This window comes from Crocodylus siamensis, chromosome 7, assembly GCF_052110815.1.
Source record: "Crocodylus siamensis isolate JL-2025a chromosome 7, ASM5211081v1, whole genome shotgun sequence".
Lineage (NCBI taxonomy): Eukaryota > Metazoa > Chordata > Crocodylia > Crocodylidae > Crocodylus > Crocodylus siamensis.
In genome coordinates, this window is record NC_143401.1 from 63,397,439 (window position 1) to 63,418,586 (window position 21,148).

The 21,148-nt window shown below is 41.7% G+C and overlaps 1 protein-coding gene across 6 annotated transcripts in view; it reads right to left on the reverse strand.

The window, feature by feature from the left end:
- SGMS1 (sphingomyelin synthase 1) overlaps positions 1-21,148 on the reverse strand; it is a 182,510-nt gene that overhangs the window by 20,947 nt on the left and 140,415 nt on the right. For all 6 annotated transcript variants that reach the window (XM_090057811.1, XM_090057809.1, XM_090057812.1 and 3 more), the window contains one exon: positions 3,966-4,814. In XM_090057811.1, coding sequence (XP_089913937.1) covers positions 3,966-4,588 — 623 coding nt within the window. In that variant the 5' untranslated portion in view covers positions 4,589-4,814. The remainder of the gene's footprint in view (positions 1-3,965; positions 4,815-21,148) is intronic.

Consider the following 21,148-nt stretch of genomic DNA (forward strand, 5'->3'; position numbering starts at 1 on the left):
AACTGTAACATCCATCAAGGGCCTATATTATATCTGGGGTACTTGCTTGATTTCACTATGGCCATCAGCATAGAAACAGATGCCAGATCTCTCATTCTGGCAGACCACTTTGAGGTTTTTTTCTTTTTCTTTGTCCCTTGTCTTCTCTCTGGAACCTTTCTTTAGTCTGAAATAAAACTTATGCTGAGTTATTCATTTTTTGCTAGCACAAGATGCATATTTCACCACCTGAGTTTGGGGAGTAGAAAAAGCAGCTACAGTCATCAGTACTGGAACTGAAAGTATGCAGGCATTCAGCTATAGAGGTGGCAGCACTGAGGATGCACATACTAGTGGTTTCTCTTACAGTAAGACAGGAGGACTGGAAATTGTCAGTGATGGCACTTTTGGCATCTCTTTACCTTCTTTCCATTGTTTGAACCCAGAGCAGGATGAAGTGTTAGTTCACACAAATTATTCCAGTCTTGCATCAGCTTTGTATCCAAGCTGGACAGGCTGCTTAAAAAGATGGAGCTCAAATAATTATAGTTTTTGGCTCTGGTAGATTTTGATGAAGAAAAGAATATAAAGTGAAGAACATAGCATGGAGTGGGGCTCTCCCTGTGGCAGAACTACTAGTGGCTGCATCCACACTTGACAAGGATTAGTCCAGTGACCTACTGCCAGCACCACACTGTATGGCAATTGGTGTAAGCATCTTACCCAGCTAAGTTTTCTTCTTTCTTCCCCTCTCCCTTCTTCTCCCCCTGACACTTCTATTATTTTTTAAGAGAAAAAAACCTCTTTGAGAAAATGTGCAAAGATGGGATCAAATTCTTTATCAAATAGACAGCAATATATCTAAGTTTAGAGTGGGATGGATATTTCCATTACTAATCATTCAGTGAGGTAGGACAGGAAAGAACAGAAGAAGGGCTGTGATCATGCCAATTTTAATGTCATCACAAAGGAACGCAGGGCTTATAAATAATTTCAATGGATACTGCTATGGAAAAATATCAAATCTGGCATGCATACAGAATCATAGAAAATTAGGGTTGGAAGGGACCTCAGGAGGTCGCCTAGTCCAATCCCCTGCTCAAAGCAAGACCATTCCCAGCTAGATCATTCCAACCAGGGCTTAGTCGAGCCAGGCCTTAACAACATTAAAGGACAGGTATTCCACTACCTCTTTAGGTACCCTGTTTCAGTGTTACACTAAACCTCCCTTGCTGCAACTTGAGACCACTGGTCCTTGTTATGTCATCTGCCACTGCTGAAAACAATCCAGTTCCATCCTCTTTGAACCACCCTGTAAATAGTTAAAGGCTACTGTCAAATCCCCACACAGGCTTCTCTTCTGCAGACTAAATAAACCCAGGACATTTATACACATGCTTCTGGAGTTGGGGGAGAGCTGCTCTAATTAAAGCACCTGAAACGTCATGTGTATCAGCATCCCCATGCTGATTTATGGCTGTGGGGCACTTTAACTAAAGCATGTTGAATGAACTTTAGTTAAAGCACTCTCACCGCCATTTTTCGGTGCAGGTATGCCGATACATCTGATGCTGGAGTCTGCTGGAGCACAGTAATTACAGTGCGTCAGATTAATTACAGTGTGTTGGAGGAGACTCGCTTCACACATATACCTGCCCCCACTTCCCTCAGTCTTTCTTCAGAAGTCATGTCCCCCAGCTTCCAAACCTTTTTTGTTGGCTGGACTGTCTTCTACTTGTTCACATCCTTTCTGTAGTGGGGTACCCAAAACTGGACACAGTACTTCTGATGTGGCCTCACAGGTGCAGAATAGAGCAAAATAATTACTTCCCTAGATGTGCTTGTAATGCTACTACTAATGCAGCCCAGTATGCTATTAGCCTTCTTGGTAACAAGGGCAACATAGGCACCTTTCCACACTGGATCCACATGCTCAAAAACAAACAAACAAAAAATTCGCAACAAATTGTAGTAAGGCTCTTTGTCTTTTCATTTATGACAAGTGTAATCAAGAAATAACTTCATTAGATTTAACTAGAAAGTTGCATACAAATAAATGGAATTATTTTGAACCAGAACTTTACATCCACAAAGGAAGTGGGAGAATGTGACTGCATTAAGCCTCCTTCCTATACTTTCTTTCACATGTATATAGAAGTAAAGATAGCAAATTCCCAAATAACAACAGTAATAAACTGTGTCAGAGCAAATTATAGAGCACAATGGTGAACTGTACATGCCTTCCTTTCCCTAGATATATAATGCAGTTTTGAATTCTCAGACAATGAGATGGTATATAACATCATACAGTGTGACAAGAGTGCTTTGCTAATTAAATCATTATGAAGACTTTTCAAAATTAAAATGAATGTTTTAGCACTACCAACAGGGAAGACAACTCACAAAAGGTCAGAGAGGGTTGAAAGTGTATCAGCATTTGAAACTCCATGGATGTTTCAAAAGCCTCCCTAAGAAAGCTTAACTTAAAAAAGTTTAAATGAAAGTCATCACAAGATTTTATTTTGCTTTTGAAAAGGGGGGGGGGGGAATACACATCTTCAGATTCCATTTTTTCATTCTGGTCTACAAATAAAAGTCTCACTATAACCTATGCATTTAAATGGTGATTAATACATTTTCCTTCCATTAAGGAATTTCCAGTAGCCATTAAAAGATAGGCTATATGTTTCTGAACACCTACTTTTTCTATCATGATGACCACTCTGAGTATAGCAACTTTTGAGGGAAAAGACTAGCATAAATTCTACCACTAGAATAGGTTTGCACTTTTTCATGAAGAGTTGGGTTCCTGGATGGTCAAGGGGAATAACCAATAAATAAGGATTGATCCTGGGGAGCAAAGAGCATGGGAGCTGTTGGAAAGTCCCTAATGGAAGGCTCTCTCTCTCCCCAACTTTTAGGTAGGGACTTTCAGAAAGTGGATGGTCATGCAGAGATATGTGCAAGCATTCTGTACCTTCACTCTACCAACATCCCCACTCCTCCCTCCAAAAAAAAAAAAAAAAGAAAGAAAATATGAGCTCAGCATAGTCCCTTAAGTTCTTTAAAAAAGAAATCACAAGAATATTGTGGCACTGTTTTGTCAATGGCAGAATTAAAACTTATTCCTGGTAGTCCATCTATTTTGTAAATAAATTATGACAATGCCCTAAGCACTTTGCTCACAAGGTTTAATGAGAGATTAATCTAATCAGGTACCAAACTAAATCATCTACGATAGTATACATTAGATTTTCTCTCCCATCTTTACATTGAGTAAAAAAAACCAAATAAAAATCAATTAACCAAAATGCAGAGATCCCAGAAGTATTCACATGGCTTTTTTCACACAGTATTATGTAGGCCTTTTATGAGCATCAAATTCTTAAGAGCTGGGATGATATATTTTGCTTATTTTTGTGCACTTTTAAAAGTACTATTTACCTTAACGTAGAAAAATGATAATATTTATGAAATTAGCCTAGCTTAAGTGACAGCAAGCACAATGCAAAATATAACACTTGCGTTTCACAAAGATGTCAGGCTGGCAACTAAAGTTGGGCTCTACCTTATACATACCCTAATGGGCCAGCCAAATTGAATTAAGGCACCAAGATCCAGGTTAACGGTTTTTTGTATATAAAAATGATTTACGTTAGGGGCAACTCTCGTATTATAGCTCAAGTTAATTCTGCAGTTAAGTAAAGTAAAGTCCACACGTTTTTCAGCATCTAATTCGGTATTTTGGTTTGACTTACTCCAATTCTGTAGAAAAAAATCCACATATACTTCAACATGTGTATAATTATACATGGATTTTTAAAGGTGATAAGACCAACTGTTATTTCTAGAAGTTAACACCTAAACACCCCTCCCCAACTATCCCAAAACCAGATTAAACAGATTTCAATTTTAAATTCAAGTCTCAGCCTGCCAAAAAGCACTTATACTTACACAATGCCTCTGTTTTCAAAGTATTTACTTACTTGTATTTTAAGAGCAGCCACTGAATTAACCAGAGTCCTACAAGGATCATGCCGTTAATTTCACAAATAGAGAAGGCCCATTGAACCCGGTTAAAATGGTCAAAAAATGCATCTGGTAGGGGAGGCTGCACCTCCTTGGGAGGCACTCGTTCATGGACGACTGAGATTGTCACTGTGGTAAAGATGAAACAGCAAAGTGCATAAAGAAAAGCCAGGAAAGTCTTCCCCCATTCCATAGGATACTGGGAACGCTCTGGTTCTGGCATAGGGATCTTTATCATTTCTTTTCTATATCCATTTGGCATCCCGTTCAGTTTGATTTTACTGCTGAAACCATTTTCACCGGTGACAACATCCATGCTGACACTAAGGTGCCCATTGGCATGCCCATTTTTGTGTGCCTCAATGTGGTGCTCCATTTTTAAAGTCTCTATCATGTCTAATAACCGCTGCCCATTGTCGGAAGACACACGTGACAAAGGTGGCTTCTTAAAATCCTCCTTAGTTAAATTGATCAAGTCCTGCCCAGTGAAACTTCCCAACGGCTCACAATATTCTGGCATAGCGTTCTCCATCAGCCAATCTGTCACCTTTTTGGGTGACCAGAATATCACCTCTTTCATTTCGTCAGGGAATCAGCATGCAGGTTTATTTTTTAACTTAAATTGGGCAACGGTTCCAGCACAACAAAAAGCTCTGTCCCGGCTTGTTCATCTTGTCAGACGTGCGGCAAAAACCAATTTGGCAAAGTTGACAAGTACAAATTTTTAAACCGCTGGTACAAATACCTATACAATGTGGTAAGCACAGGAAATGGTTCACTTCATTTTTGCATATGTATTCTTCTTTCTAGTGAAAAAAGAAAAATAAAAGGTATTAGGATGGCATTTAACCAAAAAAACTGACCTGCTGAAGTGCCCGATCTATACAGACACTGTGATGCTGGGGCAAAGTAATGTGCTGCTTCTTCCAGTAAAGCACAATGTGTTGTTTGTTTGGTTTTTTAACATCTGCAAGCAGCATCTATTTCTATACATATTATGATAACAATTATTATCAATTTGGGAGTGTGGGGGGGCACAGGGTCTGTCTTTGCCCTCTGTCATATAGATCCTGGCACAACAGATTCTGGTCTGGGACTAAGGATCCAAGGTACTACAATAACGATAAAATATTAAACACTGTTGGTTAAATTCCTGTTGATCTATTAAAAGATATTATGAATGCAAGTCCTCCTCTACTATAGCACCCCTTTCACATTACTTTATGTTGCTCTCTCCAATTAAATTGCACCTAAAAATTAAACAGTAAATGCTTCAGGGCAGGGAATAAGTCTTTGTTCTGATAAGCACCAAGGACAATTTTGGGAACTAACTAAATAAATATAGCAAACTCTTATTTTATAAGTTAATAAATACACAGAAGCAACAAGATGTAGATGCCACCTTCCTGCAAAGCAATAATTAGTAAAACGAAGTCACTGAAAGTCATCTGTTTGTTTTTTGGTAATTTTTGCAGTTCCGAAGGTGAAAACTATGGCCTTTTAAAAGAGGAATTACTGTTCTAGTTAAGAGATAAGCCAAGGAGGCAGAATACTGACTCTAATCCAAATAACATATTTACATGAGGATATGGTTTTAATTGCTCCAAAATTTCAAGCTGTTCTCAAAGGATTTTCACCAAAAATACTGTCAGCTATACCTAGCTGATGTCTCAAGATTTCAGCACCTCTTGGCCATAGAAATCAGAAAATTTGGTCACACTTTAATCTGAATAGTTAGATCCTGGGGGTGTATCTCTGCAAGTGGGGAACCCTTAATTTCCCTGTTTACAGACAGCCACCCCAACATTCCCCAGGGCACCCTCTGTAAGTGGGGAAAGCAGGACAGGTACTCCTAGGGCTTGAGGAGTACAATCTTGCAAAGAAATTTCAATGATGCACAGGACTAGACCCTTCAAACCCTGGGGACACCCACCCTGCTTTCCCCACTTACAGAGGGGTGCCCCCAGGAGTAAAAAATTAAGTACTAAATCCCAAATTTCTCACTTCTAAACATAAACTACAAAAACATTGACTTTAATCTCAAATAATTAATGCTAAGTTTTAAAAAAATGAAAGCATTAAAGCACTGAACAGAAGGACAAGTTTTAATCAAGTCACAGAGAAGTGTAGCGAGATTAAGCTAAAAATGCCAGAACCACAAGGGGAGGGAGCAGCACTAAAATAGAGAAGAGAAATAAAAACCATAGGAAAAAGTAGTGAGCTCTAAAAGCCTTATGCCAAACCAGCAAAACGCATTAACATGAAAAGGTAGGTGTGTGCCATTTGGCAAATGTCCATGGCAAATTCTGAGTTTGAAAATATTTATAACAGGAGACAGGGTGAAGAAATTGAATCTCAGCCCAGAAGAAAGTAAAAAGGATTAAGTCAGATTCACAGCTCCTATCCACAACCTCACAACCCTGTAGACCAGATGCATTCCTCCTTCTCCTCTCCACCTCTGCCAAAATTCTGCTTTTGCATCAGTTGGATAATATATTACTATTTTACTCAAGCATGGCTGAACAGTGTATAGTTTATAGGCCATCATATGCTTCCTATGAGCAAAAACCAAAATGTAAGAACAAAAGCCCCGAAGATAATTAAATCTCTTCTACTTTCATGATTAGGCAGACAATACTACCTGAGAAAAACCCAAGGTAAGTCCACTCTCCCACCACACATACAGACAACTGAATACAATCTCTGACTTAGTGCATCTCAATATAAAAAGAATGCAGGATAAGAATTTGATTTTGTCAATCACAAAAATCTCAGATTGGTAAAACACATTTAAAAATCATTAAAAACTTTTCATGTCCCATGAATATTTCAGCACTGGAGATCAAACCATGCTCTGCTGACTGCTTGTACCCAGAGATACTTTATGACTATCAGCCTTTGGAGTAAGTACTTTTCCCTCATTTTAGCTGTTGAATAGTATATACATGTTGCGCTATACATAAACATATAATGTCTCTTTGCCACTATTCCCCCTTTCCAATATTAATTATTTTGCAGTATTAGGACAGGACAAAACCCTTCCTTTTACTAGCCCCCTTCCTCCTATTTGGACCAGTGTTTACCGAATAAAGCTTGAAGCCATGAAACACGGTTGAGTCATATCTAGCAAATTAATATTTTATTACAAGCATAGGTTGGGGGTGGGGAGTGGGAAAAGGAGGTGAGAAGAAGGAGGATCCACTGAACTATACAAGTCAACCCACAGTATAAACTATTACAAAGCTTACATTGGAGGCAAGACCATGCAACAATCATATTAAAGTCTTCGTTATAACAAAATAATTATGACAACACCTGAAATAGTCTGGTTCTCTAACAGCTGTAAGGGAAAGATGGCAAGCTGTTTCTCTGTGAAGGAAAGACAGATACTATACAAGGACCTTCCTTTTTATTTTTGGAAGATCCATTTTTTGGCAACTTCAGGAGCTGAAGGAGAAAGGTCTAAATGTTGGCCTCTTACATTTGTAAGCAGTGTGAGGGAGAGAAGGAGCCTGCAGGCTCCAGGGCTCCCTGCCCAAGCGGGAACCCGCGAGTCACGCGCTCACAGGCCCAAGACACGGGGCGAGAACACACCATTCCCAGGTGTGTGGGAAAGGGAGGGGCTGGTACTCCCGGGGCCGGCATAAAAGAGAGGCCGGGGATGGCCAGGGAGGAGGCGGACCCGGAAGAAGGCAGCGACGGAGTTGAAACCGGCCGGAGCACGTTGCAGTGGATGTGAGCGGCTTTCAAACGCGGTAGGAGCCTTTGGGGAAAGGGAAAGCCCCAGCAGGGCTTTTGAGCCCACGCAGCTGGCCCTGCGGGGCATCTGACTGTTGTTTTAACCAGCCGGAGCGGCTGGGACTTGGCAGGAGCCGAGTACCGTATAAACTCTAATATAAGGGCACTGTCTGACTGTGGCTACCGTAGTCCCTGTAATAGGGGCACAGCTCAAGAGTGAGCCCTAACTGTGACCAGAGGAAGTCAATTAAGCCCTCAAAGGGGGCTTTTGGAGAGCCAAACAGGGGGTTCAAACCCCACGGAGGACAAGTTTGTATCGGAGGACGACTGCAGACGGCGACCAAGAGAACCATCTTGAGCACAGTGCTTGTTTTGATTTGCATCTTTCTTTTGTGGACTGCCTGACTGACGGGCAGATCCGTGGCCAGACCAGACGGTCGGCCACCACCCAGTGGAACGGGCGAGGGTGTAGGGGTGGCGGAGCCCTCATCAATGTGGGACCTGCGGGACGCCAAGGAGTCTCATATTTGGACGACATATGCCGGACCATCAGAACCAACTCTATTAACATCAAAGTCGTGGCAGGCGACGTAAGCGCGTGTAAAATGCCCAACCACAGGGGAGCGGAGCCTTGGCGCCCGGTAAGCAGCCCCGACGTGGGGAGGCAGTTGAGGCCTTACCTCGACAAGCAGCTTGAAAAAAAATCAACTTAATGACACACAGGATCAAAACTATAGAATGACAAACTTAACTGATTACCTATAGCTTAATATGCTGGAGTTAATTAACATAGTCTCTTCTTTTTAAATTTTAAACTTCACAGCTGAATATAATTTCAATATCTCACTTTATGAACTATACAACATAATATTTCAAATCTAAGGGCACTTATATATGTGCCCAATGCCTGCTCCAACACATGCTAATGAGCATGCGTTGGAGCAGATTCAATTAACAGAGTCTGCTGGATTGTGCCAAGTAGCACGCAGGAGGACAAGTAAAGATGCCTTGAAAGTTTTACTTTCAAATCCTCTAACCAATGTTAGCTATAACAGTGCAAAAAAGTTGGTTTTAAATAGAATGTGCATTCTTAAAAAAAAATTCTCCTTTGTGCATAATCCAGAAACTAGTGACTCTGTATCACAAGCTGCCATATCAATTTTATAATGAAAAAGATCTTGTACTTTGGTAACTGTATCCTTGACCGTTCAGCACTTTTCAACTTAACACCATTTATTTAGGTGCCCAAATACAGAATTAGAAGTCTAATATCATTTAAAGTCTTTTTTATTGTCTTGAATTTTAGATATGAAGGTTATTATTAAGACGAATATATTCAATTACTCCTTATAAATTAGGCTAATATTCACTTTTGTATTTTAACCCTATTCAGGATTAAACCAATTCAGTTTGTGACCAATATTTAAGATTACTTTGTAGTATTATATGTGGGGTACTTATGAATCCCCTCACAGGTTCCAACAGCATCAAAATGTAAGAACAGAACTGTGTCAAGTTTTGCCCACGAGTTGATTATGTTAACTAGTCTTAAAGGACAACTTCACACTTATCTGCAGGTTTTTAAGGCTTTACCTTGTATAAAAACCGGTCTTCCTGGGGACTGCTGATGCATCCCATACCACAAAAGATAATCAGTTTGGGACTATTAACCATTGCTAGATAACTTAAAATAATAAGAAGCATGGCTACCTTGGAGGAGAGAGTCAGCCATGTGAGATATATATACCCTTAAGGTGGGTTTGTTATTGATTTGAAACACGTTTGTGGTTCTTTGGTAGACTATTTTTGGTTTAGCTTCTCTTCATTATTAGACCTGTTTGTTTATTACCATTGGCGTGTGTATGTCACTGACGTGATGTTAAAAATCTCTGTAGTGTCTGGGAGCTCTTGTTGGACAGGCAGTCATGTGTAAGGTGCTGTACAGAAAGAAAACAAAAAGTCTGTCTGTTCCCCAGAGACTGCACAGTGGAAGCAATGACACGGTTTAAGCCAGTGGTAGTTTGATTGGGTCATAAACCCTTTGGATTTGGTTTTTGGCACTAAAATTTTAAACACTCCTTTTAAAGAACAAACAGGTTTTTTTTTTTTTTTATAACTCTACAAAAAAAAAAGAGTTATAAAAAAACCTCTATAAAAATTTTTTACTGACTTAAATATTCAACATTTTACCATTAAATTTGAGTGTCTGGTTGGCTGGTATTAAAGATCTCTTCAAAGCTTGTGAAATTGGCTGCCAGCTATTTTACTAATTTCTATAGTAACTGTTGCCTCAGCAGCAAAGGGTTTCACATACATGCAAAACAAGAACAAGGAAGGAACAGTCTTGTACTTTTAGGCCTGGGACTTGGAATCAGGAGTTCTGGTTTCTGATTCTGAATTTTGCTCTGTGTATGTTTGGGGGAAAAGAGGGGGAAGGAAGGGCTCTACACCTTGCTTTTCCATTAGCTATTTTATGTCCACTTCACAATCCACCCTTCTAAGACTACTCTTGCTCAAGTTCTGAGGCACCTGCTTCAAGCAGATCTGTGAATAGAATAAAATCTAATATAACTGAGCCAAGAATCATCCCCTTTGCTATACAGTGCATCAGAAGGATCATGGCAAATTAGATGGCTAATTTAGTATGGTTCTGTAGCCCCTGGTTCACATTCATTTGAAGTCACCATAGGATCTGAACCCCTGATCCCAACAGTCGCACCTCCTGCCGTGCCACTTGTGCATGGCAGAGTAAGTGATTTTTGGGATCAGGGATAAGGTTCTGTTTGTGCTCTTCTTACTTATCAGTGCATGATCATGGTCCCCCGCTCTTCTTGCACTGGCAAGTTGAAAACTAAGTACCAATAGCTTAGTGTTGACCCAGTGTGGTCCAGAGGCTAACAGTCAGCAGACCATCAGTTACTCCCAGGGCCATGTTGGGGTCTTGAACCAGTCCTGGGGCCAGAATCAATTTGAGACTCCACTGCGGTCCTGGAGATGGGGCTGACCATCAGCTTATCATTATACAAACCCTGGGGCAGACTTGGACATGCCATGGGTTAACTTAAGACACCATACAAATCAACCATAAACATGGTCTACATTATGTGTGGAACATTTTTATGGCTGGTTTGCCATTTTATGGCACCTTAAATTGGTCCATATGTACCACAAATCATTTATGCCATGATCAACACCTTAATTGCAACATAAACGTAACGTTTGAGGGCCCTGTTTTTCATTAGCTAGAGCATGTATAGCAGTTTGAGTCAGCTACTACTTTTATGCTGAGAGAGCTGGCTCTCTAGCATCAGTCATTTATGAGTTTTGTTCATTTACATCCAGCTCACAGATTTCTGCTGGTGACCTAAGTGTCAATGTTGGTACAGTTGGCTATGCTGTCCTCTTACATTTTATTAAGTTAAAAATGTTGAGTGATTGTTCTTTATTTTGGAGTTCAAACTGATTTATTAAGCAAAGAAAGTTTTATCCATAGCTAGTGAATTCAGCTGATTCTGCTTACCATCTCTTTCAAGATTTTAGAATTAGGTCCCTTCCAGCTCTACTTTTTTTTGTTTTGTTTTGCTCAAGACTGATAAGCTTTTCAGAGTCTCTTACATTGTCCTAGGTCTAACACAACGTTGCCTTGGTCTCTGTTGCTTTCTCTGCCTGGGCCAAAACAAAGTCCTCTAAATTCTAAAATGTATTTACTGTAACTATTGTGACATCTGGCAATTATGTCTGTTGTATGCAGCTGGTGAAATCAAGGCGAGTTCACAAACTCCTGAAATACTGTAATAGGTATAATCACTGATGAGAAGACTGATCTAAAAAATCAGTATCAGTCCTTTCATTCTGTTTAACTGATAGTAACCAGAACAATTATTTTTAGGATGCATTTGCAAAACTTGCTTGTAAAAGCTAAGGGTAAATATTTGCAATAAATAAAAATAAGTATAGCATGCACTCCTTGAACAGCATATATCAAGATGAATTACTTTTTCATTCAAACTTGATTAAGAGGACTCATTCCTTAGTCTCAGTCATGCATACCCAATAAAACTAGTTTGTCTGCACAACTTTTCCTCTCTTTTGTCTGCTTCCCTGAAGTAGCTATGGAGACAAACATTGCCAGGCTCTCACCTTGACCACAATTTTATCATCTAATAGCTGCCTTTTGTTTGTTGTTAGGGATATACTGCTTTCCAGAATAATTGTTTTGTTTTTTGCTTCGTTTTCTTGACAAATTACTTCAGACCGTCCAATAGCAATCACTTATTTAATACTACCGCTATAGGAAACAGGCTGTGGCTGAAATGCCAGGGAATGGCATCAGAGCCACTCAATATGGGGAGGCCTGTCTTTGTCAGCAAAGTATAATCAAGTGAAATTTGTCACAGTCTTTACTATATACGACATACATCTGGAGTACTGTGTCCAGCTGTGGGCCCTCCACTACAGAAAGGATGTGTACAAATTAGAATGAGTCCAGCAGAGGGCAACAAAAGTGGCTAAGGGGCTGGGGACATGACTTATGAGAACAGGGCGAGGGAACTGGACTTATTTAGTTTAGGAACAGAAGACGGAGAGGGTCTTTCAACTACATGAAGGGTGGTTCCAAAGAGGATGGAGCTAGACTATTCTTAGTGGTGGCAGATAACAGAACAAGGAGCAATGGTCTCAAGTCACAGCAAGGGAAGTTTGGGTTGGATATTAGGAAAAATTCTCTCACTAGGAGGTTAGTAAAGCACTGGAAAAGGTTACCCAGAGAGGTTGTAGAATCTCCATCCATGACTGTTTTTAAGACAAAGCCTTGGCTGGGATTAGCCAGTTGGGGCTGGTCCTGCTTTGAGCAGGGGGTTGGACTTGATGACTTCCTGAGGTCCCTTCCAACCCTAATTTTCTATGATTCTAAAAGAGATCTTTTAGATGGGAAGTAATTTTTTTTTGTTGCGGGGGGGAGGGGGGAGACATTTTTCATCCACAAAAAAAAACACTTGAACAGTTGAATGCTCTTTTGTGCTAGGAAAAAGTTCTTTATCCCACCAATGTGTGCTTCCCAATCTTTTCCTCAGCATGAACCCATTTATGACCCCATTTCCTCAGCACAGCCCCTCACTCACAAGCTGCAGCCCCCTCTACTCCCTCAGGTGCCCTTCACTCCCAACCCACAGCCCCCTGACCCTCACTCCTGGCCCCCCTGCTCCCCTCCCCTTCAGGCAGCATGGCTAGCATGGAGCTTGTAGCAGGAGATGCAGATGCAGGCTGGCCACTACAGGCTCATTCCCAAGCCACAGCCCCCCGGCCCTGCTGGTACCCCACACTCGCAACCCACAGCCCTCCAGCTGTCAGGGCTTTGGGGCCAGGGCCAGGACCTGCAGTTGCCTGACCCATCCAGCAGCACTCATATGCCCTAGCTGCCACTTTCCATGGGTAGGCCACCCATGGAAAGTGGCAGCTACTGCAGCCACAGCAGAACACAGAGCCGAGCTCCCTCTCCCCCTTGCCATAGTGGCACAGCCGGCATGGGGCTCCAGGAAGCAGCAATGAGCCTCCCCCACCCCACTCTGCAGTGGAGACCCCAGGGGGAGGGCAGCAGGATGGAGAACCCTGAGCCTGGCATAGGCAGCCCACATCTAACCCCCACCACACACAAATCAGGGGGTATGCCCCCTATGCCTCCCTCCCTAGAAGTGCACACAGTAGCAGGAAGACAACTCCCCCACCATCATGCTGTCTGGCTGCCACATGCATGTGGTGTTCCCTGCCTGACTGCCCTCCTCCCAGTCTCAAGCAGCCCTCCTTGCAGGCTGGAAACTCTGCCAGCCTGGAAGGGGAACTTGCCATTTCCCGTGTTTTTCTCCTTTAAAGGAAAAAATCTGATCGTCTTTGCAACCCTCTTTTTTTTCTTTTTATAACCGTGACCTTAAATGGGGCTGTGACCCCAAGTTTGGGAACCACTATGCTAAAGGGGTGGCCTGCTGCTGCAGTGTCCTGCCCCAAACTCAAGCTTTCTGTGACTAATGCAAAATCACCAATGTGCCAAACCTGGTTGCATTGGCATGGAGACAAGGAAAGACTGCCAGCACAAGACAGCAAATGCAGGAGGAAAGAAATTGTCTTCTTCTGGGCACACAGAAGTGAGAGATGAAGAAGAAAGGGAAAAAGACATTCAATAAGACATTAAATAGAAGAGATTAAATGTATTTGGTTAAGAGTGTGCTTAAAATGTATCACACTGCTTTTATAACTAAAAGTTAAAACCTAAGCAGAATGATAGGAAAGCCTTCATTTTTGAATAGCTGAAGGACACTGTTTGGTAGAGTGCCACATTTTTGATGACCTTCAGGAAATTCAAGTAGTAGAAAGAAATAAAGTTTGCCAAATAAAAAACAAAAGATTTTGAGGAAAGAATACCTTTGATTTTTATAGTGTATAAAAGGAAAAAGAAAAATATACATATAAAAATAGAATGTCTTATGTGCATTTAAAACACCCATGCTTGTTCAGAATATTTTATTAAGGGAGCTAGAAAAATAAATCAAACAAAAACTACAATATGAAAGATGCACATTTCACAGCCATATTGCATTTAATTGTATGACCTGGTGCAGCTTCACAATGCCATTTATTTTTCTATTTTCTTAAATAACCGTTGACAGCTTTTCTTCCAAAAAAGAAACATCACGTCTTGAGTTTGTGGACTATTATTGTGTTAATACATCTGCCTAAGGAGGCAAGTGTTCAATGGAAATATTCTATTACTGGTAAAATGTTACTTTAAGAAGTAATTTCAGTATAGAAGAAACAGCATTTTAAAATGCACAGTGCAAAGAATTATGACGTCCTTGGGATAACAGACCTGGTGGGACTCCACCCATGACTAGACCACGGGTATAGAGGGCTATACCCTGTACAGGAGGGATCGTGTTGACAAAAGGGGCGGGGGTGTAGCTCTCTATGCGAAGGAAAGCTACTGGTCCCTGCAAGCTGATGTTGGCGACCGGCATGGACAGCCAGAGACCCTCTGGGTAAAAATTCTTGGGGAATACGGCACAGGGGACACAATGGTGAGAGTCTACTACAGACTACCCACTCAAAGTCCTGAGCTTGACCAGGAATTTGCCCAGGAACTGACTGAGGCCGCTTGCTCCAGGACCTTGGTTGTCGTGGGTGACTTCAATTACCTGGACATCTCATGGGAAGATCACTCAGCAAAATCCGAGAGGTCGCAAACCTTTCTCTCGTGCGTGGATGACCTCTACCTGACTCAAGAAGTCTATGGGCCAATGAGAGGCAAAGCGCTGCTCGACCTGGTACTGGTTCGGGAGACGACCTAATCGGTGACCTAGTGATCGATGGGAAGCTGGGTGACAGCAACCACGAGCTGATCACCTTCACCATCCGCCGTAAAGCTGACAAGTCAGTCAGCAGCACAGAAGTCCTTGACGTCAAAAAAGCCGACTTTGACAAGCTCAAGAGGCTTGTCGCTCAGGCCCTTAGGGACCATGACCCCAGGGAGATGGGAGTTCGAGAACAGTGGTTGCTTCTCAAGGAAGCGATCCTCAATGCTCAAGCTAAATCTATTCCAACACAGAGGAAAGGCAGCAAGAAAGCACAGCAGCCCTCCTGGCTCTCCAGGGACCTAGCAGACCTCCTGCAGCTAAAAAGGAAAGCCTACAACGGATGGAGGATGGGATTCACCTCCAAGGAGAATTATTCTGCACTGGTCCAGTCCTGCAGGGAGCAAACCAGGAAAGCCAAGGCTGCAACTGAACTCCAACTACCTTCAAGCATCAAGGACAACAAAAAGTCCTTTTTCAGATATGTGGGGAGCCGGAGGAAAAGCAAGGGCAACGTTGGACCCCTGCTAAACCAGATGGGGCAACTGACGCCCAGGAAAAAGCCAACCTATTAAATAGGTACTTTGTGTCAGTCTTTCATCAGTCCCATGGGACGCCCATGCCTGCTATGGGACAGGGAGATCCGGGTGATGGGGATCCCCTACCCGCCATAAATGCTGACCTCGTGAAGGAACATCTTGAGAAGCTGGATACCTTCAAGTCAGCCGGCCCTGACAATCTGCACCCCAGGGTACTCAAGGAGCTGGCGAGCATCATAGCCCAGCCCCTGGCATGGATCTTTGAAAACTCCTGGCGCTCTGGTGTAGTGCCCGAAGACTGGAAGACGGCCAATGTGGTGCTGATCTTCAAGAAAGGGAGGAGAGTGGATCCGGCTAACTACAGGCCCATTAGCCTGACTTCTATCCTGGGGAAGATCTTAGAAAAGTTTATTAAGGAGGCCATCTTTGATGGACTGGCCCAGGCTAACATCCTAAGGGATAGCCAGCATGGGTTTGTTACGGGTAGGTCTTGTTTGACCAATCTCATTTCCTTCTATGACCAGGTGACCTATCACCTGGACGAGGGAGAAGAGGTTGATGTCATATATCTTGACTTCAAAAAAGCTTTTGATTTGGTATCCCATGATCACCTCTTGGCCAAACTGGCCAGTTGCAGCCTTGGCTCCACCACAATCCGCTGGCTGGGAAATTGGCTCCGTGGTCGGACCCAGAGGGTTGTAATTGACGGCAGTCACTCATCATGGTGCCCTGTGACCAGTGGGGTCCCTCAAGGCTCTGTCCTTGGACCCATACTGTTCAACATCTTCATTAATGATGTGGACATTGGAGTCAGGACTGGACTGGCCAAGTTCGCTGATGACACCAAACTTTGGGGCAAAGCATCCACGCCAGAAGATAGGCGGGTGAGCCAGGCTGACCTGGACAAGCTCAGCAAATGGGCAGACGAGAACCTGATGGTGTTTAACACCGAAAAATGCAAGGATCTCCACCTTGGGAGGAAAAACCTGCAGCATCCTTATAGGCTCGGCAGTGCTACGTTGGATAGCACTACAGAAGAAAGAGACTTGAGGGTCATCATTGACCAAAAGATGAACATGAGCCTGCAATGCAATGCTGCGGCTAATAAAGCAACCAAAACGCTAGCTTGCATCCATAGATGCTTCTCGAGCAAATCCCGGGACGTCATTCTCCCCTTGTACTCGGCCTTGGTGAGGCCGCAGGTGGAGTACTGCGTCCAGTTTTGGGCTCCACAATTCAAAAAGGATGTGGAAAAGCTTGAGAGAGAGTCCAGAGGAGAGCCACGCGCATGATCAGAGGTCAGGAAAACAGATCTTACGATGATAGGCTGAGAGACATGGGACTCTTTAGCCTGGAAAAGCGTAGGCTCAGGAGTGATCTGATGGCCACCTATAAGTTTATCAAGGGTGACCTCCAGGATCTGGGGGAACGTTTGTTAACCAGAGCGCCCCAAGGGATGACTAGGTCGAACGGTCACAAACTCCTGCAAGACCATTTCAGGCTGGACATAAGGAAGAATTTCTTTACTGTCCGAGCCCCCAAGGTCTGGAACAGTCTGCCAGCGGAGGTGGTTCAAGCACCTACACTGAACACCTTCAAGAGTAAATTGGATGCTTATCCTATGACCCCAGCTGACTTCCTGCCCTTTGGGCAGGGGGCTGGACTCGATCTCCCGAGGTCCCTTCCAGCCCTGATGTCTATGAAATCTATGAAAATAGAACAAAAATTATGTCTTTGTAGCTGATATTTGTTGTTGATGTTTTCACTGTTAATACTATTCATAAACCTACCGAATAGTAATTGTTGACAGAATGCCTAAGACTAAAAATTAACTTGCCCAAAAAGTGGCTCTAGCTGAGTACACAGGTAAAATCATCCACTGATAACTTCAGGGAAAAAAGGAAAGGTAGCAATACCCACTCAATTTCAAGCACGTATGCTATTGACACAAATCTAATGGTAGCAATATATGTACATCCATCTTCTCTATCAAACATCATCTCTTTATTGAATCACACTGAAATGCAAGTATTTTGATTTTATTTCCACTATTTTCTGTGGCAATAAGTAGTAATGTGAAGCTGTGAGCAAGTCAGGAAAACTTCTACTGCATGAGAATAAGACAGATCCAAAACAGCAGTTAAGACAAGTAATTAATTCATTGCTTTCTAACAAATTCCTAATTAAATTTTAATTGTGAATTAGAGTCCAACCCACTGAAAACTGAAAGCAAAGGCTGACCTCAAATTTTCTCTGTAAAGAACACAACCAATAAGCGAAGTACAGATATGATGTGCCTACTAGTCTTGTTATTTCATTTCTTCCACCAATTTACAGTATTGCCAACAGTTGCAAACTTGTGGGACTTGGGGGGAGGGGGGGAAAACGGCAGGGAAATATGGGAGCAGAACTAATGCGGGAGTCAGAAAACAAAAGTAAAGTATCAGGATTTTGGCAAGAATCTGGAAGCTCTGAATCTTTGGGTATCTGTAGAGTGTTCTTGAAGCAAGGAGCAAAATCATTTGACTCAAATTTTAGGAGAGCTTCACAACACTCACTCCCTCACACATTCATAGGTAGTGCACAGGACAGACACTTAAAAACCCCCAAACAACAAAAAACCCCACAACCAAAACCAAAACAACACAAAAAGAAACCAAAACCACACAATTTTTTTAATCCCATGATTTTTAAATGAATCTGATTTTTGAGGCACAGCCCATAAGTAGGGACCTACTTAATTTGTGTTTTTGCAAATTTGCAGGAACTGCAAAATACAGGATTGTCTTCAGAATGTGTGAATTCAATGAAAAAAACTTAATAAAAATAAAATGCTGGCTTCCTACTGGGAGCTAGCAGTCCTTGCTGCTGGGAGAAGGCGCCAGCGGCAGGGCAGCACAAAGGGCAGCAGACAAAATGGCAACTGCCCTCATGTCCCTTCCCCCCAGGGCCTCTCTGCCAATCAGGGGCAAGAGACAGGACCCATCCACCAATCAGCATTGAGAGGCGAGGAACCTGTGAAACGTGGAGTTAGAATTTGAAGCAGCAAGAAACTTGCAAAAATTGGTAAGACCAACCCCTCAATTTAGGTAGACTCTTACTTGTAAATGTAACTTATGGGTAGGGACCTACCGAAATCTTAATCTGTGCGATTTTTCACAAAAACCTTGACTTCAGGCAGGCTCTATGTATGGTGTAGGCTCTGTGCTTTTGGCAGTCTCATGGGGGTCGTGGGAGAGCTGGAAAACAACTTACCAGCAAGAAGAGAAAACTATGCAGAAAGCCTTACAGTCTTGGAGCACTGGGGGGAAAGCACAAGGGAAAGGATAGGGAGAGGACAGGGAGAACGGGGGCAGGGCAATATTTTTTAAATTTATTATATTTATATATACACATACATACATGCATGCATACACACACATATTTTAAAATGAAACCTCCATATGTACATAAATGTATATTTGTACATAAAAGTAGCAATTTTGTTGCTACTTAATGACAAAACTTAATAGAGAAAGATGCATCTGACAAATTCTCAATTGCCGAGTAATGAATCAGTGAGAATCTAAAGACCTAAAAGATTCATTAATTATTCGAAGACCAAGAGAGAGGAAAGAGGTCTAGTTGTCAATGCCATATTTTCTATCCAAACTCAATTTTTTCTGGCCTAAGGCTGAAATAATTATCATAATTTCTGCTGAGTTATAAAACTCCCATTCCAACTTTGATTAGACAAGTTTATGACAGTCCTAATTTCAGTCTTCCTTTCTATGCCAACTCAGGACTTAAGTAAGTAAGTAAATCATAATGTGCAGATAAAAATGTTCAGGAATCACACAGAAGTATTTTCAATACATTAAATACTTCTAGATGACATGCATAATTTTTTTAAAGAAATGCCTATTATCATGAGTACACCTTGTAAATAATTAAGCCATTTTCCTGGTATGAAGCTTGCTCACTGAAAATTCCAAAATCTGGAGATTATTTTAGATCTTAGTATCACTGTATTTTAAAAACTACCCAATCAGCAACAAGATTTCATCCATTCTTGTTGTGGCAGCAATACCACTTACTGAAATTCTAAATTGTAATGAAACATAAAAATTCCCACTGTCTGATTTCTTTTTGCTTTTCTATTGTTATACATACAGGTATTAGAATTGTCAGAACTAAATTTTGTCCTCTGATATTTATGGAAGTGTCCATCAGCAACCTGCCAATTCCAGTGCATATGTTGAGTAGGTTCTTCTGAGTTATCCTCCCTTGTCCAAAAACACCCTAAAAAACCCTAAATACTTGCTTTGTTTTTTTCTAAAATAGTTACTATCAGTGTTATATGGCATCATTTAGTATATTTTGAATGCCTTGTTCTGATGCAACTGATGCCAGCTTAACAGAGATTTCTAGTGCATTGTCAAAGTACACACAACTACTACTAGAGCTCATCTATTTCTCCCCTACTGGTCCAAATATTAGGCTACATTAAAAATGTTATTGACCTAGAAATGAAAAATTGTTCAGGACATAAAGAAAGTGAAATAATGATCTTTTTATGTCACCAAGGCAATATCAGGCACTCATTTTCATAAAATTACTGAAATACACTAAAAACTCAGGGCATTTGGTCATCTATCAACAAGCAAGTAGCTCAAAAAATGTTAAACAACTTACAGTAATTCGAAGATGCGTGATTCTCTCCTATGCATTGAGATTCTAAATGCTACTACTGTTTTACATTACTACTCATATAGCATTTAGAAAATGCTTCTGAAGTTTTTAAACTGTGGCTCATTCCACTCGTAAAATGCTCAGAATCTGTTTTGTCAACTGCCTTTTCAAAATTTCATTTGAACATGACTGGCGGCAGCTCCTTCCCTACTTGAGTACACAAATCATTGCAAGATGCCATTTGGTGGATAACCAGTTACCACACAGGATGCTACTCCGGCTTCCATACAGGTAACTAGTAAGGAATACCTCCCTACTAGCAACACAGGGCAAGTAAACTGTGGCAGGGAAAGGTTTATGCAGTTTGCTTCTTCCATGCAAAAGAAGGAAGAACTGAACTGAGTGAGGCTCAAGGCTTGGACTAATGATACTTTAAACACTGGTGTAATTTATATCAGCTTTCTCTACACCAGGATCCTGACTGGACAAAATTTATTATATAGCAGACTACAGGTTACAAACAACACTTTGTCGCTAGGTTATGCTGAGTAAACAGGCTGCAGATACATAGCCCTTGCACTTCTGTGATCAGTGTAGTTTTATTCCTGATTCTTTCAGGCTTACCCCAGCATAAGGAGTTGCTCTGTGTTTACAGTCTAGATACAAGTTGCATGTATGCCCTCTGTCACAGCTAAGTAGCCACCCTACTCCGAACAGCCTTACTCAGCTAGACTGCAAGACAATCTAGATTAAATATTCTTTCCATGACACTGAGGTTAGTAGGATTCTTCCTCCTAGTTAAAAAACCATAGCTGTATACAGAATTCACCAATAATCTTGGTGTCCCCCTCT